This window comes from Pelobates fuscus, chromosome 9 (assembly GCF_036172605.1).
Source record: "Pelobates fuscus isolate aPelFus1 chromosome 9, aPelFus1.pri, whole genome shotgun sequence".
NCBI lineage: Eukaryota > Metazoa > Chordata > Amphibia > Anura > Pelobatidae > Pelobates > Pelobates fuscus.
This window is the reverse complement of record NC_086325.1, coordinates 15237576-15264166: the sequence shown is the minus strand read 5'-3', so window position 1 is coordinate 15264166 and position 26591 is coordinate 15237576. Positions and strand designations below refer to the sequence as shown.

At 42.0% G+C, this 26591-nt stretch overlaps 1 protein-coding gene across 1 annotated transcript in view; it reads left to right on the top strand.

Moving 5' to 3' along the window:
• The window catches only part of SPRED3 (sprouty related EVH1 domain containing 3), a 33159-nt gene extending 8178 nt beyond the window's left edge, over positions 1-24981 (top strand). The window contains exons 2-7 of the mRNA XM_063433224.1: positions 3841-3965; positions 20738-20909; positions 21481-21649; positions 21868-21947; positions 22170-22331; positions 23868-24981. Coding sequence (XP_063289294.1) covers positions 3874-3965; positions 20738-20909; positions 21481-21649; positions 21868-21947; positions 22170-22331; positions 23868-24539 — 1347 coding nt within the window. The 5' untranslated portion in view covers positions 3841-3873 and the 3' untranslated portion in view covers positions 24540-24981. The remainder of the gene's footprint in view (positions 1-3840; positions 3966-20737; positions 20910-21480; positions 21650-21867; positions 21948-22169; positions 22332-23867) is intronic.
• The last annotated feature ends 1610 nt before the right edge of the window (positions 24982-26591 follow it).

The following is a 26591-nucleotide window of genomic DNA, read 5'->3' as shown; positions in this document are numbered from 1 at the left end:
AAAGGAATGCAAAGGAAGCAAAGAAGCAAGAGGTGAGCAGTCGGGGGCAATGCAGACAGATATCCACTCCAGGGCACTCAGAATTTCTTACACACCAATCACACATCCATTCAGTTCCTGAGACTACCTACTCATCAGATGAGAATGTCTACTCAACTGGTAATTATACTGGTTTCATTTAATTAATCTAAATTAATTAACATTTTCTATAGCATGATATATGACTGGATAAATCACGATCAGATTTCGATATTTAGAAATCTTAGTTACTAAAGAATATATAATTAAGCATTCTATTCTGCAGATGGAAAGTAATAATTATATATATATTAATGTGACATATCACATGTTAGCATATCGTGATATTTATCCAGGTGTATTGATTTGCTCTAAAATAAGATAAAATATCTGTTTAGGCAAGTTAAAATTCTGGTTATAGAACATGGTAGATTACTCTTATTGGATGGTTCCAGGAAATGACTAATGAGCTGGTTTAAATGTTATTTTATTTAAAATTACATGAGAATAGATCTTAATTACCTAGGAGGTCTAGCCAGCATTGAAAGGGTTATTCTAATTGTCAGCTAAAGTTTTTATGGCCTTATGCTGCAAGCTCCGTGAAAGAAAATTTCTTTCATAAATCTTGTCTTGACAATTAAGACTGTGTCAACCGTTGGAATGTATTGCATACTATGTTATACTAAATATTCATTGATTATTATCATGCATGTTGCATATTATTATTATTTAAATTGTCACAATAAATTGTATCTATTTTTATAGCAAATTGTGATTTTATTTATATGGAATACATTTCACTTACACGATAACGATCTTTGAGATCTGAGAATTGAAATAGTGGGCAATTCTCAACTGTTTACTATTATTATTCCATAAATATCCCCACAAGAGACACCACTCAAGGAAAAATGATGATTAGCCATTACATTTTACCATATGGGACTCAGAGTGAGGATGTTTGCCAAACGCACGTCTCAATATAGAGATGTTTGGCTATGCTTGACTCAAAGGAAAAAAACGGGCAAGATCGTCTCACAGTGGTGAGAACGAAGCCCCCTGGATATTTGACAGTTTCCTAACTGAGTAAGTGGTAGATGGCTCAACTGTAAAAAAACTAAAAAAAAAGTAACAAAGATGGCTAATAAATTATGTACAATAACATCCTTTTGTCAAAGTTTTTATTTTTTTGTGCCCCCTGCTTTTTTTCCCCCCCTGGCGAAGGTGCACATACTTTTGCGGGTTGTTTTGTTCGTTTTATTTTATCTTCTTTTGTGCATGTTATCTCACTTTTTGCATGGAACGTTTGGCAATACCCAAACACTTCTAGTGACATGATGGCTCGATGATTACTTTTCTAACTAACTATCTAATTATTTTCCTTTACCTTTCTAGTTAGATTCTAAGGGAGAGAGGCTTGTTCTATCTTGGCTTGTGGTCCTCTGTGGATTTGTGTATCAAGAGGACTCATTTGGACTTGGTAATATTATTTGTATATCTACATAATTGTGAGCCCGCGGGCACAATTTTGGTTATATTGGCTCCTCATATATTTTATTTAGAGAATAAGGACATATAATCACTGGTATCCCATGCTATTTGAGATATTATAAATCCTCAAGTACCAGGGGTTTAACCCCCTATAGACAGAATCTCACTACTTAGGATTTACTCTTTGATTTAACAATGCTCATATTGGCCAACCTTATAATAAAGCCGGTTCTGTGCATGTATATTTATTATTTTTTGCACAGTAGTGGGAGGTAAAGGAATGTGATAAGGCTAGGATGTTATTGTACGTAATTTATTAGCCATCTTTGCTACTTTGTTTAGTTTTGTTACAGTTGCTTCTACTGTAGCCATCTACCACTTACTCTGCTAGGATACTGCCAAATATCCAGGGGGCTTCGTTCTCACCACTGTTCTCCAAGCATGCAATAAGGGTTAAGCCCTGAGACACCCTTGGAGTGTCTCACTGGTGTATTGACTCTGTGATAGGGGACATACATATAGTTACATGCACTCATGTGCATGTGTACTGGTGTGTTCCCAGCCACAGAATCGTTTCTGTTGTTTTGGGCTCAAAGTAAGAAGACAGTTTGTCACTACAGAATTCACAGGAATATAATGTTTTGCCAATGTGAGGCAGATGTTTGGCCATGCAAGACTCGCATAATAAAGATGTTTGACCATACAGAACTCACAATATGAAGATGTTTGGCCATGGAGAACTCACAGAATAAAGATGTTTTTCAGAATTAAACTCTTTGTCCATACAGGACTTTTAGGATAAAGATGTATGGCCATATGGTACTCTCAGAATTCTTTTTGGCCAGACAGGGCTCTCAAGGTAGTGATGCCTGGCTATACAGGACTCATGGTATGACTATTCACATAGAACTCACAAGAAAGAATAAACACACTTGGGCATACAAAACTCACAAGATGAAGATGTTTGGTGGCACATGACTCACAGTATGATGAGATAATTGGTCATACAGGACTCACCTGATGGAGACATCTGGTCATACAGGACTTACAAGATGATGTTTGGTCATACAGAACTTACAGGATGGAGATGTTCGGTGATACATTACTCACAAGGAGAATATGTCTGGTCATACAGGACTCACATGTTGAAGATGTTTGGTCATACAAGACTCACAGGATGGAGATGTTTGGTCATACAAACTCACAGTATGATGATGTTTGGTCATACAAGACTCACAAGGAGGATATGTCTGGTCATACAGGACTCACCTGATGGAGATGTCTTGTCATACAGGACTCACAGGATCATGTTTGGTCATACCGAACTAACAGTATACGTTACTCACAGGTGATACATTACTCACACGGAGGAAATGTCTGGTCATACAGGACTAACAGGTTGAAGATGTTTGGTCATACAAGACTCACAGGATGGAGATATTCTGTCATACTGGACTAACTAGAAGGTAATATTGGCTCATTCAACACTCACTGAATGTAGATGTTTGGTCATACAATACTCCCAAAATGGAGATGTCGGGTCATACTGGACTCACTAGAAGGTGATGTTTGGTCATACAAGACTCACGGGATAGAGATGTTTGTTCATACAAGACTTAAGGGATGGAGATGTTTGGCCATTACAGGACTCACTGGATGGAGATATTTGGCCATTACAGGACTCACTGCATGGAGATTTTTGGCCATTACAGGACTCACTGGGTGGATATGGTTAGCCGTTACAGGACTCCCTGGGTGGATATGGTTGGCGATTACATGACTCACTGGATGGATATGGTTGGCCATTACAGGTTTTATGGGAGGAAGATGCTTGGTCCCCATGCAGGAACAGAAGCTTGATGCACTACTCCCACCCTCTTCCAATATGTGTAATATTCCTCTTAGATAATGGGACGGGGGAGGCTCACTCTCTGCCCATTGCTCATGTGACGAAGCCTGATCCCCTATCTTCAATACAGGAGTTACAGACAAGGTAACCCCCAGCCTCAATGCTATCTATGAGGACAGGTGCATTGATAGAAGCCGGCGCTAGGACCATGCAGACTGCAAGCCTTTCCTTATCTCTCCTCCTTGCCTCCCCGCTCCTCGGTCCTTCCAGCCCCCCTCGCCCCCTCCTGCTCCCCCCCACTCCCTGCCGGTCCCTAGCCCCCATCCTCGGTGCAGGGTGCAGCCCGTCCCCGCCGATCAGCCCCCAGGTGCAGCACAGACACAGCCCAGGAGCCGGGGAGGGGGTGGTGGGAGGGGAGGAATGGGGGGGGGGGGGGGGGGGGGACTCTGTCGTTACCTGAAAAATGGCTTCTGTTCCAACAGCCACATCGTGATGGCCAGGAATAACATGGAGAGATGCAGGCAGAGAGCGGGGGGAGCAACCCTCAGCCCCGGTGCCAGGACACCCCTGTGAGCCACCCAGGACCTTCAGCAGCCATGGAAAGAGAGTGAGTGCAGCATTGTAACTGAATGGTATTCTTTAACCCCCAATGGGTTATCATTCATTATTATCAGACCCCCACCCCAATGGGTTATCATTCATTAATATTATCAGCCCCCCCCTCCCCCCCCATGGGTTATCATTCATTAATATTATCAGCCCCCCACCCACATGGGTTGCCATTCATTATTTTTATCAGACCCCCACCCCCAATGAGTTATCATTCATTATTATCAGAACCCACCCCCAATGGGTTATCCTTCATTATTATTATCAGACCCCCCCATGGGTTATCATTCATTAATATTATCAGACCCCCACCCCCAATTGGTGATCATTCATTAATATTATCAGACCCCCACCCACATGGGTTACCATTCATTATTATTATCACCCCCCCTCCCCTTACAGGTACCATTCATTATTATCAAATCCCCACCCCCAATAGGTTATCATTCATTATTATTATCCGACCCATACCCCCAATGAGTTATCATTCATTATTATCAGAACCCACCCCCAATGGGTTATCCTTCATTATTATTATCAGACCCCCCCCCCATGGGTTATCATTCATTAATATTATCAGACCCCCACCCACATATGTTACCATTCATTATTATCAGACCCCCACCCAACCCCAGTGGGTTATCATTCATTATTATCAGACCCCTATCCCCAATGGGTTATCATTCATTATTATTATCAGACCCCCACCCCCAATGGGTTATCATTCATTATTATTATCAGACCCACATCCCAATAGGTTATCATTAATCTTTATCATCAAACCCCCACCCCCAATAGGTTAGCATTCATTATTTTTATCAGACCTCCACCCCAATGGGTTAGCATTCATTATTATTATCAGACCTCCACCCCAATGGGTTAGCATTCATTATTGTTATCAGACCCCTACCGCCAATGGGTTATTCATTATTATATTTTTTATCAGACCCCCACCCCTCAATGGCTTATTATTCATTATTATTATCAGTCCCCAACTCCCAATGGGTTATTATTCAATATTATTATTATCAAACCCTCAATGGGTTATCGTTTATTATTATCAGACCCCCGCGCCCGATTCATTATCATTCATTGTTATTAGACTCCCACCCCCAATGGGTTATCATTTATTATTATTATTATTATTAGACCCCCAATGGGTTATCATTTATTATTATTATTAGGCCCCCAATGTGTTATCATTCAATATTATTATTATCAGACACCCAACGGATTATTATTATTATCAGACCCTCACCCACATGGGTTATCATTTAATAATATTATCAGACCCCCACCCCAATGGGTTATCATTCATTATTATCAGACCCCCAATGCCAATGGATTATCATTCATTATTAACAGACTCCCACCCCTAATGGGTTGTCATTCATTATTATCAGAACCCTGCCCCAAATAGGTAATCATTCATTATTATTATCAGACCCCCAACGCCAATGGGTTATCATTCATTATTATTATCAGGCCCCCATCCCCAATGGGTTATCATTCGTTATTATCAGACCCCCAACGCCAATGGATTATCATTCATTATTAACAGACCTCCACCCCTAATGGGTTGTCATTCATTATTATCAGAACCCTGCCCCAAATAGGTAATCATGCATTCATTATTATTAGACCCCAACCCCAATGTGCTATTATTTATTATTATTATTATTAGACCCGCCAATGGGTTATCATTCATTATTATTAAAAATATTATTATCATACCCTCCAATGGGTTATCATTCATTATTATTAGACACCAACCCTGATGTGCTATTATTTATTATTATTAGAACCCCAATGGGTTATCATGCATTATTAATATTAATATCAGCCCCCCCCCCCACCCTGCCCCCAATAGGTTATCATTCCATATTAAATAATATCAGACCCTTCCTATAGTTTATCACTTGATATTATTATTTTCAGACCCTCCTAATAGGTTATCATTCAATATTATAATTATTATCATACCCTCCCAAAAGGTTATTATTCATTATTATTATTATTATTATTATTATCAGACCCCCAATGGGTTATCATTCATTATTATTGTTATCAGACACCCAACGGGTTATCATTCATTATTATTACCAGACCCCCAATGGGTTATCATTCATTATTATTATTATCAGACACCCAACGGGTTATCATTCATTATTATTAACAGACCACCCAATGGGTTATCATTCATTATTATTATTATTATTATTATTATTATCAGACACCCAATGGGTTATCATTCATTATTATTATTATTATTATTATCAGACACCCAATGGGTTATCATTCATTATTATTATCAGGCCCCCAATGGGTTATCATTCATTATTATTATCAGACCCCCAATGGGTCTCATTCATTATTATTATTAGTATTATTTTCAGATCCCAAGTGGGTTATCATTTATTATTATTATTATTATTATCAGATCTCCAATGGGTTATCATTCATTATTATTATCAGATCTCCAATGGGTTATCATTCATTATTATTATCAGACCTCTAATGGGTTAGCATTTATTATTATTATTATTATTAATATTATTATTATCATCATCAGACCCTCGATGGGTTATCATTTATTATTATTATTATCAGATCTCCAATGGGTTATCATTAATTATTATTATCAGACCCCCAATGGGTTATCATTAATTATTATTATTATGATTATTATTATTATCAGATTCCCAATGGGTTATCATTCATTATTATTATTATAATTATAATAACAATTATTATTATTATTATTATCAGATTCCCAATGGGTTATCATTCATTAATATTATCAGACCCCCAATGGGTTATCATTCATTATTATTATTATTATTATTATCAGATTCCCAATGGGTTATCATTCATTATTATTATTATAATTATAATAATAATAATAATTATGATTATTATTATTATCAGATTCCCAATGGGATATCATTCATTAATATTATCAGACCCCCAATGGGTTATCATTCATTAATATTATCAGACCCCCAATGGGATATCATTCATTAATATTATCAGACCCCCAATGGGATATCATTCATTAATATTATCAGACACCCAATGGGTTATCATTCATTATTATTACCAGACCCCCAATGGGTTATCATTCATTATTATTATCAGACCATTAATTGAGATTAATGGAGATTCCCCCCACAACATGTGCCATGACCTTTTCTTATCATTAGTATAGAGAGGCCCCTACTCCTGCAGGGCTTATTATCATTAATACACCCCCTGTGGCCCTGGCCTTCACAGACTTGCAGAATAGTATGCATTCCTCCCGTGCCATATTTATTTAACTGGCACTAAAAGGGTTCATTGGTGCTGGAGCCTCTCCCCCTTCCCCCCATTTCTTTACCAGTTCCCTTCTCTGTCCACTCCCCTATCATTTTGCACGACTGTCCCTTTTCATTCACCCTTCATTCTGCGCACTATCCCTGACATTTATATTTTTCTCAATATCCCCCCCCCCCTTCCAAGGATAGTCTGTCTCCATATAAAGTGTATGTGCAGCCTATTAACTCACAGCCCTGTCCAGCCCTCTGGTACTGTGCTAGATATTGCGTTGATGGGGTGGTGGTGAATGGTGGGGGAATATCTGTTTACTTTGTAGCTCCCGGTTATGGAGAGGAAGGGGCAGAGATTTGTGAATGAACCCTATTTGCATCTGTATTCATTCATAAAAAGGGTCTGTGATCACTTTCAGGGACCATCATTGCTTCCTCCTCCTGGCTTCATGTCTTATCTCTGCAGATGCTTGGTAGGCAATGCTCTTGGGGAGGTAGGGGCCCTTATGGCCCACAGTCAAGGCCAATCTCAATCCTGTTCTTTGCAACCCCCAGAGCTGTGTTTAATGACGCCTGTCACACTGTCACCTGTTGTTTAATATCGAGAGGGACAAAAGAAGCTGTAGTCATGTGACCAGCCATTCACAAAAAGCTGCCTTCATTGAGAGATCCTTCCTCAACATGGAGAGCAGTCTTGCAGCCCTAAATCATGCTCTGAGCAGCCATGCAGCCATGTGCATGCACCGGACAACAACCTCCCATCTATCCCCCCTCCATGCAGAGGAAGGCCTCTGATCACACCGTTAGCTGGAGCAATCACGGCTGTTATACAAGCCATTAATGTTATTATAGATTTCCTCCCATAAAACGTTTCCCTGCTGCTGCCGGCTACATAATGCAGCGTTACAGTAGTCAGCCTATTAACTCTTCGTGTACAGCAAGTGCTGTGCTCTCTATTAACCAACAGCTGGATTCCCACCGTTCGTAAAGGAGGCCAGCCGCACCCCCTAATAACATTTACATTTATTTATTGTTAATCTGAATTTATTTTTGTTTATTAAATATTAGATTAAAAAAATCTGCACCAATCATGATTTCGAAAATGCGTCAGCAAACGCTTTGTGATGTCACATTTATGTTGCACCCATGGCTCATCGAGATTTAATCTTCCAATTTATTTATTTTCTGTAATTTCAATGGTTTATTTGTTTTTTTTTCAATACAGGAATAATAATAAAGGTCAACTCACCATAAAAGCTCCACATTATTGTATTGGATGCTACAAGTGTGTGGTTTAAGACTAATTTTGATTTGTGTCTGTTCCAGTTAAAATACATTTCTACGCAAAAAGGAATCGACCGCCAGTTTCTAGCAAAATAAAATATGAATTGCAAACTTGAGGCTAAAATAGCCAATATGTGAATTTTTGCTGATCAGCTATCTTTGCCTAAATTTTATCATTCAGCTTTTAATTTGCCCCTTTTGGGTTTTTAGTGAATTAAAGCCATAACCTCATTTTGCTTTGTTCTAAAAAAAAATAGACTAAAATGTGTAATGTGAACAATTCCATGGCATGATATATAATTATGATATATACTGCAGTTTTAAACGCTGTATGAATGTATTTTATATCATGTACCGTATGTGTTGTTTGACAGAACGTTTATGGGATATTAAATATAAAGAGTATTTCATTGTTTTTTTATTATATATTTCTAAAATAATGCATTATATACAATCTTGCAAAAAAGCATTTGGCGCTATCGTTGTGCACTAATCAGTATTGTTAATTCAATAAGTAATTATTGCCTGTTGGAAAGAAAATCAAATGTACACTAAAACAGTAAATTGTAAGGACCATAACTGCTAATTTTGCAAAGTACAGTGATATAAACGCAGCACTTTCTGAGCCTGTTATGATACTGTGCAGTCATTCATTACATTAGATATAAACCCAGCGCTGTCTGACCCTCTCCTGGTAACGTACAGTCAGATCAGCTACCTTAGATATAAACCCAGCGCTGTCTGAGCCCGTCCTGATAACATACAGTCAGATCAGCTACCTTAGATATAAACCCAGCGCTGTCTGAGCCCGTCCTGATAACATACAGTCAGATCAGCTACCTTAGATATAAACCCAGCGCTGTCTGAGCCCGTCCTGATAACATACAGTCAGATCAGCTATATTAGATATAAACCCAGCGCTGTCTGAGCCCGTCCTGATAACATACAGTCAGATCAGCTACCTTAGATATAAACCCAGCGCTGTCTGAGCCCGTCCTGATAACATACAGTCAGATCAGCTATATTAGATATAAACCCAGCGCTGTCTGACCCTCTCCTGGTAACGTACAGTCAGATCAGCTACCTTAGATATAAACCCAGCGCTGTCTGAGCCTGTCCTGATAACATACAGTCAGATCAGCTACCTTAGATATAAACCCAGCGCTGTCTGACCCTCTCCTGGTAACGTACAGTCAGATCAGCTACCTTAGATATAAACCCAGCGCTGTCTGAGCCCGTCCTGATAACATACAGTCAGATCAGCTACATTAGATATAAACCCAGCGCTGTCTGAGCCCGTCCTGATAACATACAGTCAGATCAGCTACCTTAGATATAAACCCAGCGCTGTCTGAGCCCGTCCTGATAACATACAGTCAGATCAGCTACCTTAGATATAAACCCAGCGCTGTCTGAGCCCGTCCTGATAACATACAGTCAGATCAGCTACCTTAGATATAAACCCAGCGCTGTCTGAGCCTGTCCTGATAACATACAGTCAGATCAGCTACCTTAGATATAAACTCAGAGCTGTCTGAGCCCGTCCTGATAACATACAGTCAGATCAGCTATATTAGATATAAACTCAGCGCTGTCTGAGCCTGTCCTGATAACGTACAGTCAGATCAGCTACATTAGATATAAACTCAGCGCTGTCTGAGCCTGTCCTGATAACGTACAGTCAGATCATCTATATTAGATATAAACCCAGCATTGTGTAAGCCCGTCCTGATAACATACAGTCAGATCAGCTACATTAGATATAAACTCAGCGCTGTCTGAGCCTGTCCTGATAACGTACAGTCAGATCATCTATATTAGATATAAACCCAGCATTGTGTAAGCCTGTCCTGATAACGTGCTGTCAGATCAGCTACATTAGATATAAACCCAGCGCTGTCTGACCCTCTCCTGGTAACGTACAGTCAGATCAGCTACCTTAGATATAAACCCAGCGCTGTCTGACCCTCTCCTGGTAACGTACAGTCAGATCAGCTACATTAGATATAAACCCAGCGCTGTCTGAGCCCGTCCTGATAACATACAGTCAGATCAGCTACCTTAGATATAAACCCAGCGCTGTCTGAGCCCGTCCTGATAACATACAGTCAGATCAGCTACCTTAGATATAAACCCAGCGCTGTCTGAGCCCGTCCTGATAACATACAGTCAGATCAGCTACCTTAGATATAAACCCAGCGCTGTCTGAGCCTGTCCTGATAACATACAGTCAGATCAGCTACCTTAGATATAAACTCAGAGCTGTCTGAGCCCGTCCTGATAACATACAGTCAGATCAGCTATATTAGATATAAACTCAGCGCTGTCTGAGCCTGTCCTGATAACGTACAGTCAGATCAGCTACATTAGATATAAACTCAGCGCTGTCTGAGCCTGTCCTGATAACGTACAGTCAGATCATCTATATTAGATATAAACCCAGCATTGTGTAAGCCCGTCCTGATAACATACAGTCAGATCAGCTACATTAGATATAAACTCAGCGCTGTCTGAGCCTGTCCTGATAACGTACAGTCAGATCATCTATATTAGATATAAACCCAGCATTGTGTAAGCCTGTCCTGATAACGTGCTGTCAGATCAGCTACATTAGATATAAACCCAGCGCTGTCTGAGCCTGTCCTGATAACGTACAGTCAGATCATCTATATTAGATATAAACACAGCATTGTGTAAGCCTGTCCTGATAACGTGCTGTCAGATCAGCTACATTAGATATAAACCCAGCGCTGTCTGAGCCTGTCCTGATAATGTACAGTCAGATCAGCTACATTAGATATAAACCCAGCGTTGTCTCAACCTGTCATGATAACGTGCGGTTAGATCTCCCTACATTAGATTTGCACCCAGCGCTGTCTGAGCCTGTCCTGATAACTTGCAGTCAGATCCCTACATTAGAAATAAACCCAGCGCTGTCTGAGCCTGTCCTGATAAAGCAGGTCAGATCCGCTTCAATAAATATGAACCAAGCTCTATAACTGCTAGACAATTGAAGGTGCGCTCTACAAATGGAAGGAACAACTTTTCAGGTGTGAAGCAATGTTAAAACAATGTTAATCAATATTACAAATTATTTCTTCATAAGAAAAAACAAAACCGAATAAAACGATAATGTAAATATAAAACACTCAAATATGTGCATGTAACAATATCTGGACCGGAAACAGCTATATGCAAAGTAGATTCAGGTGAAATAGGTGTGTTAGCCCTTACAGACAGCAGAGCCCAATCTCGGCTATATATGCAGTATTCAATAATCACTTTGCCTCTTCTGAGAGTAAGTGCAGGGGGCTAGATTCTGTTTTAACCCCTTAAGGACCAAACTTCTGGAATAAAAGGGAATCATGACATGTCACACATGTCATGTGTCCTTAAGGGGTTAAACACTATAGGTTCAGGAATACATGTTTGTGTTCCTGACCCTATAGTGTTTCTTTAAGAATTTGTTCCTCTGGTTCTGTATAGTGGTTAAGAGTGCTGGTACTGTTTATTATGTTAAAGGAATACTATAGGGTCAGGAACACAAACATGTATTCCTGACCCTATAGTGTTAAAACCATCATCTAGCCCCCCCGGCCCCCTCTTGCCTCCCTAAATATAGTAAAATCTTACTTGTATTCAAATCTGGAGCTGGTTCCTCTGCCTCTGAACTGCATCTGACCTCTGACATCATCAGAAGTGGTGTTCTGAGCCAATCACAATGCTTCCCCATAGGACTGGCTGAGACTGTGAAGGAGGCAGATCAGGGGCAGAGCCAGCACAATTCAAACACAGCCCTGGCCAATCAGATTCTCCTCATAGAGATGATTTGAATCAATGATCTCGATGAGGAAAGTTCAGTGTCTGCATGCAGAGGGAGGAGATGCTGAATGTTTGGATACATATTACGCTGCCATGACCCAGGAAGGATCTCTAACAGCCATCTGAGGAGTGGCCAGTGAAGTTATCACTAGGCTGTAATGTAAACACTACATTTTCTCTGAAAAGACAGTGTTTACAGCAAAAAGCCTGACGGTAATGATTCTACTCACCAGAACGAACGCAATAAGCTGTAGTTGTTCTGGTGACTATAGTGTCCCTTTAAATAATATATTGCGTGTGATTTTGTACGTTTGGTCAAGTATGTATATATTACACGTATATACATGTAAGAAAATTTGTCATCTGATATTCTTAAATTAGCATTATGATATTTATATGTTTTTACTTGTTTTTATTCAGAGAATGTTAACATGTGGTCTTCATTGTGCCTGAATCTTGGTTTGTTTGTTTGTTTGTTTGTTTTAGGCAATCCTATTGGTTAGAATAATGAAGAGTCACAAACATATATACACTTAGTTGCTAGTATTAATATGAGGGAGTATTTTTAAACTGATGTCAAATATATGGCCGTTATATTGGCGTTTTAAAGGTTAATTTAATAACCACCCATTTCTTTTTATTATTATTATTATTGCCATTTATATAGCGCCAACAGATTCCGTAGCGCTTTACAATATTATGAGAGGGGGATTTAACTATAAATAGGACAATTACAAATACACTTACAGGAACAATAGGTTGAAGAGGACCCTGCTCGATCGAGCTTACATTCTATAGGAGGTGGGGTGTAAAACACATTAGGACAGGAATTTGCAATCAAATAAGGTGGGCTGCCCTTTAGGAGAGGGCAAGAGACAGGTATGTGAGGTAGGGGTTAGTCTTGGAGGCCATAAGCTTTCCTAAAGAGATGGGTTTTAAGGCACTTCTTAAAAGATGCAAGACTAGGGGAGAGTCTGATGGCGGTAGGCAGGCTATTCCATAGGAAGGGAGCCGCCCGCGAGAAGTCCTGCAAGCGCGAGTTGGCCGTACGAGTGCGGACAACGGACAGGAGGTGGTCACGGGCAGAGCGGAGAGACCGAGAAGGGACATACCTATGGATCTGTGAGGAGATATAAGAGGGGCTAGAGTTGTTCAGTGCTTTATAGGTGTGAGTAAGTACCTTGAATTGACTCCTATAGCATACAGGAAGCCAATGTAAGGACTGGCAGAGGGGTGAGGTGTGAGAGAAACGACTAGAGAGGAAAATCAGTCTAGCAGCAGCGTTCATTACGGACTGTAGGGGTGCAGTACGGCTTTTGGGAAGACCAATCAGGAGAGGGTTGCAGTAATCCATGCGGGAAATTACTAGAGCATGGACAAGCTCCTTGGTAGTATCTGGTGCAAGAAAGGGGCGGATGCGGGCTATGTTTTTAAGATGAAATCTACAGGATTTGGCAACATGCTGGATGTGAGGCTCAAAGGTGAGACCAGAGTCAAGTATGACGCCAAGACAGCGCGCTTGCAAGGATGGACTGATGTTGGTACCACAAACTTGAAGGGAGAGCGAAAGAGGAGGATCAGTATTAGGAGGAGGAAAGATAAGGAGCTCAGTTTTTGAGAGATTGAGTTTCAGAAAGCGGGAGGACATCCAGTCAGAGATGGAAGAAAGGCAAGCAGTGACACGTTGCAGGACGGCAGGGGAGAGGTCCGGGGAGGAGAGATATAGCTGGGTGTCATCAGCGTACAGGTGGTAGTGGAATCCAAAAGAGTTAATAAGTTTGCCAAGAGAAGCAGTATAAAGAGAAAATAGAAGGGGACCAAGGACGGAGCCTTGGGGGACTCCAACCGAGACAGGACGAGGGGAGGAGGTATCATTAGAGAAGGAGACACTGAATGAGCGTTGGGAGAGATAAGAGGAAAACCACGAGAGGACAGAGTCACAGAGACCAAGCGATTGAAGAGTTTGAAGAAGGAGAGCATGATCAACGGTGTCAAAGGCCGCTGAGAGGTCAAGAAGAATTAGTATGGAGTAGTGGCCTTTGGATTTAGCTGTGATTAGGTCGTTAGTGACTTTGATAAGGGCAGTCTCTGTAGAGTGGAGAGGGCGGAAGCCAGATTGAAGGGGGTCAAGGAGAGAGTTGGAATTGAGGAAATGAGACACACGGGTAAAGACAAGTCTTTCCAGAAGCTTTGAGTAAAAAGGGAGCAGGGATATGGGACGGTAGTTAGAGAGGGTGGATGGGTCGAGGGATGGTTTTTTTAGTATAGGCACTACAGTGGCATGTTTAAGGTCAGCAGGGACGATGCCAGAAGAGAGCGAGCAGTTGAAGATGTGTGTTAGAGAAGGCACGAGACAAGTGGAGAGAGATCTGATAAGGTGAGATGGGACAGGATCGAGCGGGCAAGTGGTGGGGCGAGAGGAGCAAAGAAGAGCAGCCACCTCTTGGTCAGTAGCTGGGGAGAATGTCTGAAGGGTAGGAAAGGCATGATCTATGTGTGATTGAGAAACAGAAAGGCAAGGAGGGGAGAATTCTTTCCTTAGCTGTTCAATCTTGTCAGTGAAGTAACATGCAAAGTTATCAGAAGTAAGGTTAGTTTTGGGGGTGGCCACAGCAGGGCGAAGAAGAGAATTAAAGGTGTCAAAGAGACGCCTGGGGTTGCGGGAACATGAACTAATGAGAGAGGAAAAATAGGACTGTTTGGCAAGGGCAAGGGCTGCACTGTATGAACACAAATGAATCTATAATGGAGAAAGTCTGATTGGGTACGAGACTTCCTCCAGGAGCGTTCAGCACAACGGGAGCATCTTTGCAGGTAGTGCGTTAATTTAGTATGCCATGGTTGGGGGCGGGTCCTCTTCGAAGTGCTTGTTTGTAGTGGCGCTGCAGTGTTCAAGGCAGATGTAAGAGTAGAGTTATATATGGAGATGGCCAGTGAAGGACAGGAGAGGGAAGGGATGGACAGCAGTTGTGAATCAATGTCAGCTGACAACTGTTGGAGATCAAGAGAATTAAGGTCCCTCCTGAGTTGAGGGGGTTAGGCTGAGGTCGTTGGGTGAGGGGGTACGCAAGAGCAAATGATAAGAGGTGGTGATCAGAGAGTGGATATGGAGTGTTGCAGATATTAGTTACTGTACATGCATAAGTGAAGATTAGGTCAAGGGTATTGCCAGCTACATGGGTGGGAGAATTTGCCAACTGCGATAGCCCGAGGGAGGAAGTCATTGAAAGTAGTTTAGTGGCTGCAGAGGTCAAAGGTGGGTTTATGGGAATATTGAAGTCCCCGAGAATTAGGGATGGAATGTTAGAAGAGAGGAAATAGGGTAGCCAGGCAGCAAAGTGGTCAAGGAAGAGAAGAGGGGAACCAGGGGGACGGTAAATAACAGCAATGTTAGCAGAGAAGGGTTTGAAAAGGCGAATTGAGTGTATTTCAAATGACGGGAAAGAGAGGGAAGGGGGGGTGGGAAGAGGTTTAAAAGAGCAGTGAGGGGAGAGGAGAAACCCAACACCAACACCTTTACATTCAGAGTTTCTTGGGTTGTGGGTAAGTTGGAGACCACCGAAGGACAGAGATGCAGGGGTGGCAGTGTCAGAGGGGGAGAGCCAGGTTTCTGTTAAGGCTAGTAAATCTATTGAACGAGAGATGAAGAAGTCATGGACAGCAGTGGATTTAGTTATATTGCAAACAGAGCGTGCGTTCCAGAGGGCAGTATTGAAGGAGGATCTAGAGGAACATGAGATGGGTATGAGATTAGTGTGGGTCCTTGGGTTAGTATGTGCTGTGTTTGTTGAGAGGGGACCGGGGTTTGGAGAAACATCACCAGCTGCTAGGAGCAGAAGGATAGAAAGGAAGTGAAGGTGGGAGTAGGATTTGAAAGTTTTGTAGGAGGGTATGTATGTAGAGGGTTTGGGAGGCGTTGGTGGAGATAGGCTGGAAAGGTATGTGTAGAGTGCATGGGATGAATAGAGAGGGGAGGGGAGTAAGGTGGAAGTAATGATGATTGTGTTGCCAGGGACAGGTGAGTGAAAAGATAGGGATATTTTAGTGATCAGAGAAGTTAGTGTTAAAGTGAAAAATAGAAGGGAGAACATTAGAGAAAATGTGTATTATATAGATAGGTAGATCATATATACAAACACACACAAATATCAATGAGTGTTTAAACCAATGTAAGGATGCAGTGTGTTAAATGAATTCAGGTGAGGAGAGGTTTAGTGACATGATTGGTGTGTTAAGGAAACCAGCTGACGTGCACTATCTATAAGTAAGTTGTTGACCATGGGGTGGGATGGTGTGGGGAGGGTAGGGTGGGCAATCTTCCAGAGATGATACCTCTGCTCTGAAGATTCAGCAGGACTTGGTTGCTTGGGAGTGCTGGGTGTTAATGCTGTTTTAAGGGGCCCAGTCTGAAATATAAGGTCTGAGGTTAGAGAAAAAAAAAAAAGAAATAAAACACTATTATGGGTGGGGAGACATGGGGCTATTGAGGTAATTAATTAGAGATGAAAAACTAAAAGAGAGAACATTTGGGATAAATAGATAGGAAGGATCAGATAGGTGAAAGTCATAAACCATGAACATAAATTTACTAGATTATCAGTGAGAGTAGTAACACTAGCTAAACAAACAATTAACAAAGTCTTAGAGAATGAACATAAAATGACATGATCATACCAGCTTTAAGAAAAACAAAAACAGAAAATCAGGATGGGAGATATAGTTATCAATTAAGTAGTGATAGTATAGAAAGTATCTACGCTGGTATTGCTGTTTACCACACCACTCCAACTGCAATAGCCATTGGACTTCCCAATCGATGCCACTGTATTGACCACTGGTCAGTCCGTCTCCCCGTCAACTGCCCCTCACCAACCTCCAGCCTTTCATTAATGGTGGTGTTTTCATTTGTGAATGGACTTAAATTGGAGACGGAGGAGGAGTAGACATCAATCAGAGGAAGCACCGTACACATGAAACACATGTGTACTTGGAAGGAGTTTGACCGGGTAGCGGTGACGAGCTATTGATGCATTGCCTGTTCTGCCTGAATATCGCACTTGTTTTACTCATTTTTAATTGTTTATCTCAATAAAGTGAATTTTCCTACCTGGCGTGCTGTTATCTCCTCTGGTATCCCTACTCACAGAGGAGGAAAGAAGAGGCAAAGTGATCATTGAATGCTGCATACAGACAGGGCCGGATTAACATAGGGGCTGATGGAGCTGCAGCTCCAGGCCCAGGCCCATGGAATAGGCCCATTGATTTTTTTATTTTTTTTTTAAACTTTTTTTTAAAAAATTTTTTTTTTTTTTTTTTACACACTACTCTTAGAGTTGCCAGGTATTTCTCATGTATTTCTTATGGTTGCCAGGTAATTCTCAGAAGTATTTCCCAGGTATTTGAGGCTGCCTAGCCGGTGCCGGTATGGCAGTAATACCGGCAATACAAATGTCTGTCTCGGTATAAACAGAGATTATTCTACAATACCAGCGCCGGCCAGTAGGAGTCGCTGTTTGTGTGGAGAGAGGCAGGGATAAGAAGTTACAGCATCTCCCTCCCTGCCTTTCTCTACTCACTGACCTGCAGGAGAGCAGCTCTGCACAGAGAGTTCAGACAGCAGTTTTGAGCCTGAGAGACATGGGGACAGTGAGAGACTTGGGGACGCTGAGACATAGGGACACTGGGGAACCTGGGGACACTAGGGACACAATGGCCCCTAGTCTCTCAGTGTCCCCATGTCTCCTAGCCAGTGTCCCTGGTGTCTCCCAGTGTCCCCATGTCTCCCAGTGTGCCTGGTGTCTCTCAGTGTCCCTAGTGTCTGTGTCCCTAGTCTCCCAGAGTGCCCTAGTCTCTAAGTGTCCCCATGTATCTGTGTCCCCATGTCTCTCCCAGTGCCTCAGTGTCCCCAAGTCTCACAGTGTCCCAATGTCTCTAAGTGTCCCCTAGTGTCCTAGTGACATCGGGACACTGGGAGATATGGGAATACAAACACTAGGGGACACTGGGTGACATGGAGACAGTGGGTGACACTGGGCGACATGGAGACAGTGGGGGAGACATGGGGACACTGGGCGACTTTGAGACTTGGGAGATATGGGGCACTCCCAGTGTCCCCATGTCTCCCAGCCAGTGTCCCTAGTATCTCCATGTCTCCCAGTGTCTCAGTGTCCCCTAGTATAAAACAAAAAATCTCAGGCACTCACTGTGATAGATTTTAGCAGGTTTATTGGGCACCTGTACCCAGGTCTTCATCAAGTCTCCAGTGTCCCCTATGTATCACAGTGTCCCCTATGTATCAAATTGTCTCAGTGCCCCAGGTCTCCCAGTGCCCATAGTGTCTCAGTGCCCCCTAGTCTCTCAGAATCCCCTAGTATCCCAGTGTCCCCATGTCTCACAGTGCCCCCAAGTGTCTCAGTGTCCCCTAGTATAAAAGAAAAAAAATCTCAGGCACTCACTGTGATAGATTTAAGCAGGTTTATTGGACACTGCAATGTTTTGACCTGTACCCAGGTCTTTATCGAGTCTCCAGTGTCCCCTATATATCACAGTGTCCCCTATGTATCACAGTGTCTCAGTGCCTCACGTCTTCCAGTGTCCCCTCATGTCTCAAAGTCACCCAGTGTCCTCATGTCTCCGTGTCCCCAAGAGTCTGTGTCCCTAGGACTCCCAGTGTTCCCTAGTATCTCAGTGTCCCCATGTCTCCCAGTGTCCCAATGTCCCCTAGTGTCCTAGTGACATGGGGACACTGGGAGACATAGGGACACAGACATTAAGGGACTGCCAGACATGGGGACACAGACATATCCCCTTTTTGTGTATGTTCGCCCCTTTCGACAGTTCTGGTTATGTGATTTGTGTCAGTGGCCCACCCTTTTACCCCATCCATAGACTTCCTGCTTTACAGGACAGTGCTGTTAGAGGGTATGGTATGGGACGGGTTTACTTGAAAGATGAAAGCGTGAGATTAGCATAGGGTATGTGTTTTCTCATAACTGCATCCTATGAGTTTCCCTCCAGCACCATCTCCATCAGATACATGACACTTAGGAGGTAGGACTGTTTTAGTGTTGTTGGTCAATAAGATTTTGTAATTAGGCCCATCATAATTGTCAGCACCAGGCCCACTGGGCTCTTAATCTGGCCCTGCATACAGAGCTGAAATTGGGATCTTTTTCCTTTGCCATTGTTTTGAGTGTTTTATATTTTTGCATTATTAATATTTTCTTCTTTTTTCTTTTTTTCCCTCTTTACATGTATAAACAAATCACACTTCTTATGAAGAAATAGTTTGTGATACTGATAAGTATTAATGCACGTTTGTTTTAACACTTGCCTTACAGCCTAACACTTGAAGGGTTGTGTCAGTTGTTTGACATCTGGAAAGTTGTGCCTTGCTTATACCTTTGTCCAGCGCACCTTCAATTGCCTGGCAGTTTTAGTTCAGATTTGTTTAAATTAGGATTGTGAGAAAACCACTTTAGAGGTTTTTTTGTGCAGCTCTAAATTAGATTTATTAATGTAAGTAGTGTCTTTATTCATCATAGTCATACTCCTTTTTGAATTTGTGATAAACCCAGCACTGTCTGAGCCTGTCCTGATAACGTGCGGTCATGTCCCCCTACATTAGATTTAAACCCTGCGCATTCTGATAACATGCGATTATTATAGTAAATAATAATAGGCTGTCTGAGCCTGTCCTGATAACGTACAGTCAGATCTCCTACATTAGATACAAACCCAGCTCTGTCTGTACCTGTCCTGATAACGTGTGGTCATATCCCCCTACATTAGATATAAACCCAGTGCTGTCTAAGCCTGTCCTGCTAACGTGCATTTAGATCCCCTACATAAGATATAAACCCAGCCCTGTCTGAGCCTGTCCTGATAATGTGCGTTCAGATTCTCTACATTAGATACAAACCCAGCTCTACCTGAGCCTGTCCTGATAACTTGCAGTCAGATCCCCTACATTAGATACAAACCCAGCACTGACTGAGCCTGTCCTGATAACATGCAATCAGATCCCCTACATTAGATATAAACCCAGCACTGTGTGAACCTGTCCTGATTACTTGAGGTGAGATCCCCTACATTAGATTTAAACACAGTGCTGTCTGAGCCTGTCCTGGTAATTTGCGGTGAGATACCCTACATTAGATACGAACCTAGCACTCTCTGAGCCTGTCCTGATAACATGCAGTTAGATCCCCTACATTAGATACGAACTCCGTTTTAAATCTTACAAGGCCACTTAAAATCACAAATCTTAGCAAACAAATATGGGGATTACATTACATGCATCTCCTGTTTTGTCTATACCTGTCCTCATCTTTTTCTTCCCTGTCATCTGTTTTTGTAGTTATATTGTGAGAGTCCGAGCTGTGGTGATGTCCAGAGATGATTCTAGTGGGGGCTGGGTACCCATGGGAGGAGGGGGTCTGAGTCATGTGATGATCTGCAAGGTCCGTCGCCCCGACGCATCCCACCAGCGAGATTATGTTATCCGTGGGGAGCGACTGAGAGATCAGACTGTAAGTATTGGGAATTTAATTTATAATTTATGTTGAACTGTTCATATTAGTTTTCGGGTGCTTTTTGTTGATATATAAAATATCTACAATTATAGCTTCCATTTGTATGGCGCTGTGGGGTTTGTTGGCATTTTATAAATAGTAGTAATAATAATAATAGTAGAGAGGCATGCCCATCAATTTGCTCGAATGTATTGGGATTTATCACTACAATGGGAATTGTAAATTTGAAACCAAAGTATTGAAGAATGAAAAGCAGTTCTGTTGGAGAAATTGTGTTGTGTTGGCTTCACCAGAAATGTGAAATTCTTTTATGAATTCTCCATGATTCCCAATTTAGTCAGTGCTAGGAAAGAGAGAGGCTTCTCTACAAAATATCACCTGGAGCAAACTGTGCAAAATGAAGCAACCAATCAAAATATTCCATTGGTTTCCATGGTAAGTGCTCCATTTTGAGAACGTTGTCCCAGGATGGCTTGTTATCGAGAGCCTACAGGGTTTGTTGCTTGGTAAGACTTTGCTTCACAATTTTGCTACAAGATCCACACGGAATGTTTTGTTAATCCCACAGATTATTTTGGAATGCGTCTTGAAGAAAGGTCTGGTGTACAACAAGGCTAACCCCATCTTCCACCACTGGAAGGTAGATGAGAGCAAGTTCGGGCTGACCTTCCAGAGTCCTGCTGATGCTGTGACGTTTGAGAGGAGCGTGCAGTCAGCCATGCAGGAGCTGGCAGAAGGTTTGAGAATGCTATGGTCATTAGTACTCGGCAGCAATCTGTGTACCATGTCCACTCACTGGCAGCCCTACTACATCCTTAATGCATGGGCATTATGGTGGAAACATCTATCTGTCTAGTTGTTTGTCTGTCTGCCATAAACCAACCTTTATTTAACTCAAATGTCTCCTGAGCGATTCCCTGTACTGCCCGTCCATTACTCCTATTCTTTTTTTCAGGCTCTCTTTCTCATTCTTCATCCTCCCCCTCTTCATCCTTCACACCTGAAGAAGGAGACATTCCCGAAGATGCTGTGCCAGTAAGTGTCTGCCCACGAGGCAATAATCAACTGTCTGTCTTGTTGCTTTCCCACCAGTCTTCCATCCAACTGTTCACAAAATTATACTTTGAACCCATTTACTGGGAGATCTCCATTCTAGTGACATCAGTTTAAATGCTTGACGTTGTGTAATTTAATGTTTAGTACTGTTTGGTCCTTCTACATATCTACTTTCTGCCTCATTGTTTGCTTATGTGCCAGCTGCCCACAGACAGTGAGTCATCTTCAAACAGCAGGAAGGAGATGTTACCAAAACATATCACCATTGTGACCAGTGAGTCCTCGTCCAGCTGCTATGTCCGATCTCCAGCTTCGGAAGAGTTTGGGTTTAGTAGTGGTCCATCGGTCAGCCCTAGCACACAGGTAGGTGCCACCCTACTTCCTCTAGTGGAAGGTGCCCGCAACGTGTATCCAACCAGTGATATTAAACACTAGGAAAGCTACAGAAACAGGGAGCTAATGCTCTGGGTGCACTGTGGCAAATCCTTCTACAGTGCCTTATGCACTTATGTACTTCCACACTGAAGGTGGAGTCAACTAATTGACATAATATTCTTGGACGATGCCTTTAAAGCTGCACAAGCAATCACTAACGTTTCGCTTGCCCTCAAGTTATAGAAAAAACCCTACATGTGTCCATCCTGCTTTAAACTTACCTTTAAAGGGCTTGTTTCCTGAGTGGCTGTTAAAAATTAGCAGTGAAATGTTATTATTGATAATAGCAACTAACTTCTTATCTCAATGACTTGGTGACGCCAACCTAAACAGAAGAACAAACACTTTCTAATTGATTGTTATAGCAACCACACCCAGAAGCAATAGAATGTGCACCCTGCGCATGCACACTTAACCTGAGCATGCTGGACATGGGATTGTTCACGCGGAGGTGATATAAATTCCTTTATTCTGTGACTTCAGTATCTCTGCCCCTTGTGTCAACCTATCCGTTTAATGGTGATTTGAATGTGTATGTTCTGTTATTCACTAGAGTGGGTATTTCTGTGAATTAAAAGTGACTTATGCTCGGCTCGTTTGGTCAAGGTTTATAAGGTTTATAGTGTGTGTGTGTGTGTGTCTGTCTAGACATAGAATTCATAGCAGGGCTATGGTATTTGGTCAGACGTTAATATGGAATTCAAAGTTCAAAATAGGTGAAATGGAAAGAGAATTGACTCAGGAAGATTTTTCAAATTCGGCAATTTTGGCCTAAACTTTGAAATTCACTTTGAATTCCCTGCAATTCTCACTTTTATAAATAACCTTGATAATGTCTATTGGCGAAATAACTAATGTTTCCGATTGACCTCTAAGGGAGTCTAGCAGTCAGAATTGGCAGTCACCAATAAAGATTTGGTACTATCAAATTAGCTGCTGGGCAGTAATGTTAGCGACGGATATTTTGGACATTCATGTTTTCATGAGAAAATACAATTTGTAAAACTAAATAAAGAAAAATAAAAGGCAAATCAAGCGTCCAGTCCTGCTGTTTGTTTGTAATGAGCGACAGACATTTTAATGATTAGAGGCTCGTCAGTAAAACTTAACGGCAACATTGAAAATAAGTCCAAAGTGTATATACAATGCCAGTGAGAACAGGATGTAAAGGATGGAAGTTGAAACACAAGGTACTGGAGGGAGCTTTGACGTTGATAGTTGGAGGATCTAAAGGAAATTCTGGGGAACCTTGTGGGCCTTGAACCATTATAGAGTTAATGCAATGGTTAGGAGATTATTGCAGAATCATGCTCTATAGAGAGAAGTGGAAAGGGGTGGTTAGCATGTTCAAGGTTCTGTAAATCCCGTCTATGTTGTATTGATTTGTGGTTATAGATACATCCCTGAAGCTTATATCATTCCTCTCTGTGTTACTCGCATGCATTTCTATTTTTATTTTTCTAGTCACAGCCTTTGCAGTGCCTGTCCTTCCATGACGAGGAGGAGCTGGAGAGCATCAACCCTTGTAAAGACCTTTGGGTGTCAAAGGGATATGAAGACTACCGTCGCGCTGCCTTGCAGAGGCCAGAGCAGCCCAAATCTGACCTTCGTGTTCACTTCCAAAAAGCCAGTGGAAGTAAAACCAAGGACAGACACTTCCCAGGTGCAACTGCAGCAACAGAAAGTGAGGGACCCGTGAAAGACCCAAGAGGCTCTCCTTCCTGCAGGATTCATGGCACGCCTTCCCCTAAGTCTAAGGAACATGCTCACATGGTGGGGGAGGAGGACACGGCCACTGCTCGATGCGTGTACTGCAGGGACGTATTTAGCAGTGAGGAGAATGGAAGAGGGCAGTGCCAGGATGCTCCTGACCCTATCAGTCGCTGTGTTTACCAGCTTTCTTGCATGTGGTGCGCTGAGAGCCTATTGTACCACTGCATGTCAGACTCGGAAGGTGAATATTCGGACCCATGCTCCTGCGACCCTGGTCATCCCCATTTCTGTGTACGTTGGGTCGCCCTAGTAGCCTTGTCCCTTGTGGTTCCCTGCATGTGCTGTTACCTCCCGCTGCAGGCTTGCCACTGGTGTGGAGAACATTGCGGCTGTTGTGGAGGCAAACATAAAGCGGTGCGGTGAGAGGAGGAGAGCAGGGAGGGATATGACACGATCATCCATAGGCCTCCCAAATTTCACCACCTCTTAACAGAGTGGCAGAATATGCCTCCATCTCTGCAAGCGCCTAGGTGGTGAGACTGCTTTCGAAAATATCTGTGTTTGGGGAGGATGCTGTTTGCATAGTCATCGACCCACCAAAAAAAAAGGGAATTGGAAACCAATTAGGGGGGCAGATTTGGCAATGTCCTGTCCTTACATACCTACAGCCAAACCGAGCTAAGCACAGAGATAAAAGCAGCCAATAACAGCTAGCCGCAGGTTGGCGCAGACAGTCTACTTGCCTGCGGTGAGTGAATCTACCCTTGGTTCACTGCTATCAACTTTCGTGACATATAAAATGGAACAAAATATTAGGTTGACGGTTTTTGGCTTTCATTTGTTTTGTTGTTTTATTTGTACAACAATGGAGATGTTATTTATTTATTTTATTTTCAAATTTCAATAATTGTTTTTGTGGAATTACTATTTTAAATAATGCACTAATTGGATAAATTATTTTCTGATGAATTAGTGATTTTACCAAGAAAATTATATACTTGATCAAAACAACTGTTTTTCTAGCCCAAACTGTCTGCATAAAATCATTACCATGGTGACGGTAAAGGCTTGTAATGTGTAAGTCCCATATTCTAAGGCAGAGCTGGGGCACAGGCATTGCCAGCCTTTTACAAGAAGTGAGCGATGTCTATACCTAAAGCAAGACTCTTGAGTGCATAGATACCTGTGAGACACCCACTTGTTTAGATTCCTTTCATGCAGTCTCTGTAGGAGCATGCCTACCTTTGTTAGAAGTATTTGACATCGCCAGCAGTTGCTCAGCTGGTTTCACACTTGGCTGCTCTCCTTTTTGCTGTGGGTCTAAATTCAGGCTGTGACATTAGCAAATGTTAGAAAAAGGGGCTAAGACACAAATGATGAGAATGCTAATATGGGGAAAAAAACATAGTAATTCAATCTTCAGTTAGGCCCTGCTCATGTCTCAAAAGAGTTTAGTTGTGATATTATAGAAGGAAATTATAGCATTCACATATCAGACTTATCACATCCAAAGGTAGTTCATATCGAAACACAGTCAGTTTCCCTCTGCACAAGTGGCCTATCACCCCAGTCATATCAGCCTGTCATTGGCCTTGTCGGCTTACAACCCACTAAGCACAGTGAACATGGGGTCGGCGTCCAAAACAAAATAAATCAAAACAATAAAAGGGTGAGCTTTGCCCCTACTACCCAGGTACACTTTATATGTTTAAACTGATGGGGTGGAAGCTATATTGACACTGGCTCTGCTTTAACAGAAGTACTATTTGTTACGAGGCTTCAGTTGTCCTCTAGAACTGTTTTAACCTGCTGCTCTCTTCAAGTCACTAAACATCTCATTTTCAAATTAGTTTTTTGGGCCATAGCGGGTGCAGATTCTCACCCGGTAGTCCAGACTGGCACCTTTAGGACCATATTGGATGAAATCCATCCCTATACTAATAAATGGTGATATTCAAATCCTAAGAAGAGCTATAGGACTGGGATAAAAACACATAACAGGGTCCCACATCCCCAAACAGGTTGCTATTTTACAGCAGACATTCTGGGTCCCAACGGCCTCAATAATATGTCAAACACATATCTGCCAGACCAAAGGCCTGTGTGCAAGGTTTGTGCAAGTGAGGCAGATGCCTTCTCGGAGTGCATTTTTTTTCAATACAGCAACATTCCCAGTACATGTGAATCAACATTCCCTTTAGTAACACTGCCTCCTAATGGTTGAGACAGTCTTCCATTTTGCAGTAATTCTCTGATTTGGGTAGAAGATTTTTCCATTTAGTGGCACTCCTTCGTAATGGGTAGAACATCCTTCCATTTAGTGGCACTCCTTCGTAATGGATAGAACATCCTTCCATTTAGTGGCACTCCTTAGTAATGGATAGAACATCCTTCCATTTAGTGGCACTCCTTAGTAATGGGTAAAATATCCTTCCATTTAGTGGCACTCCTTTGTAATGGATAGAACATCCTTCC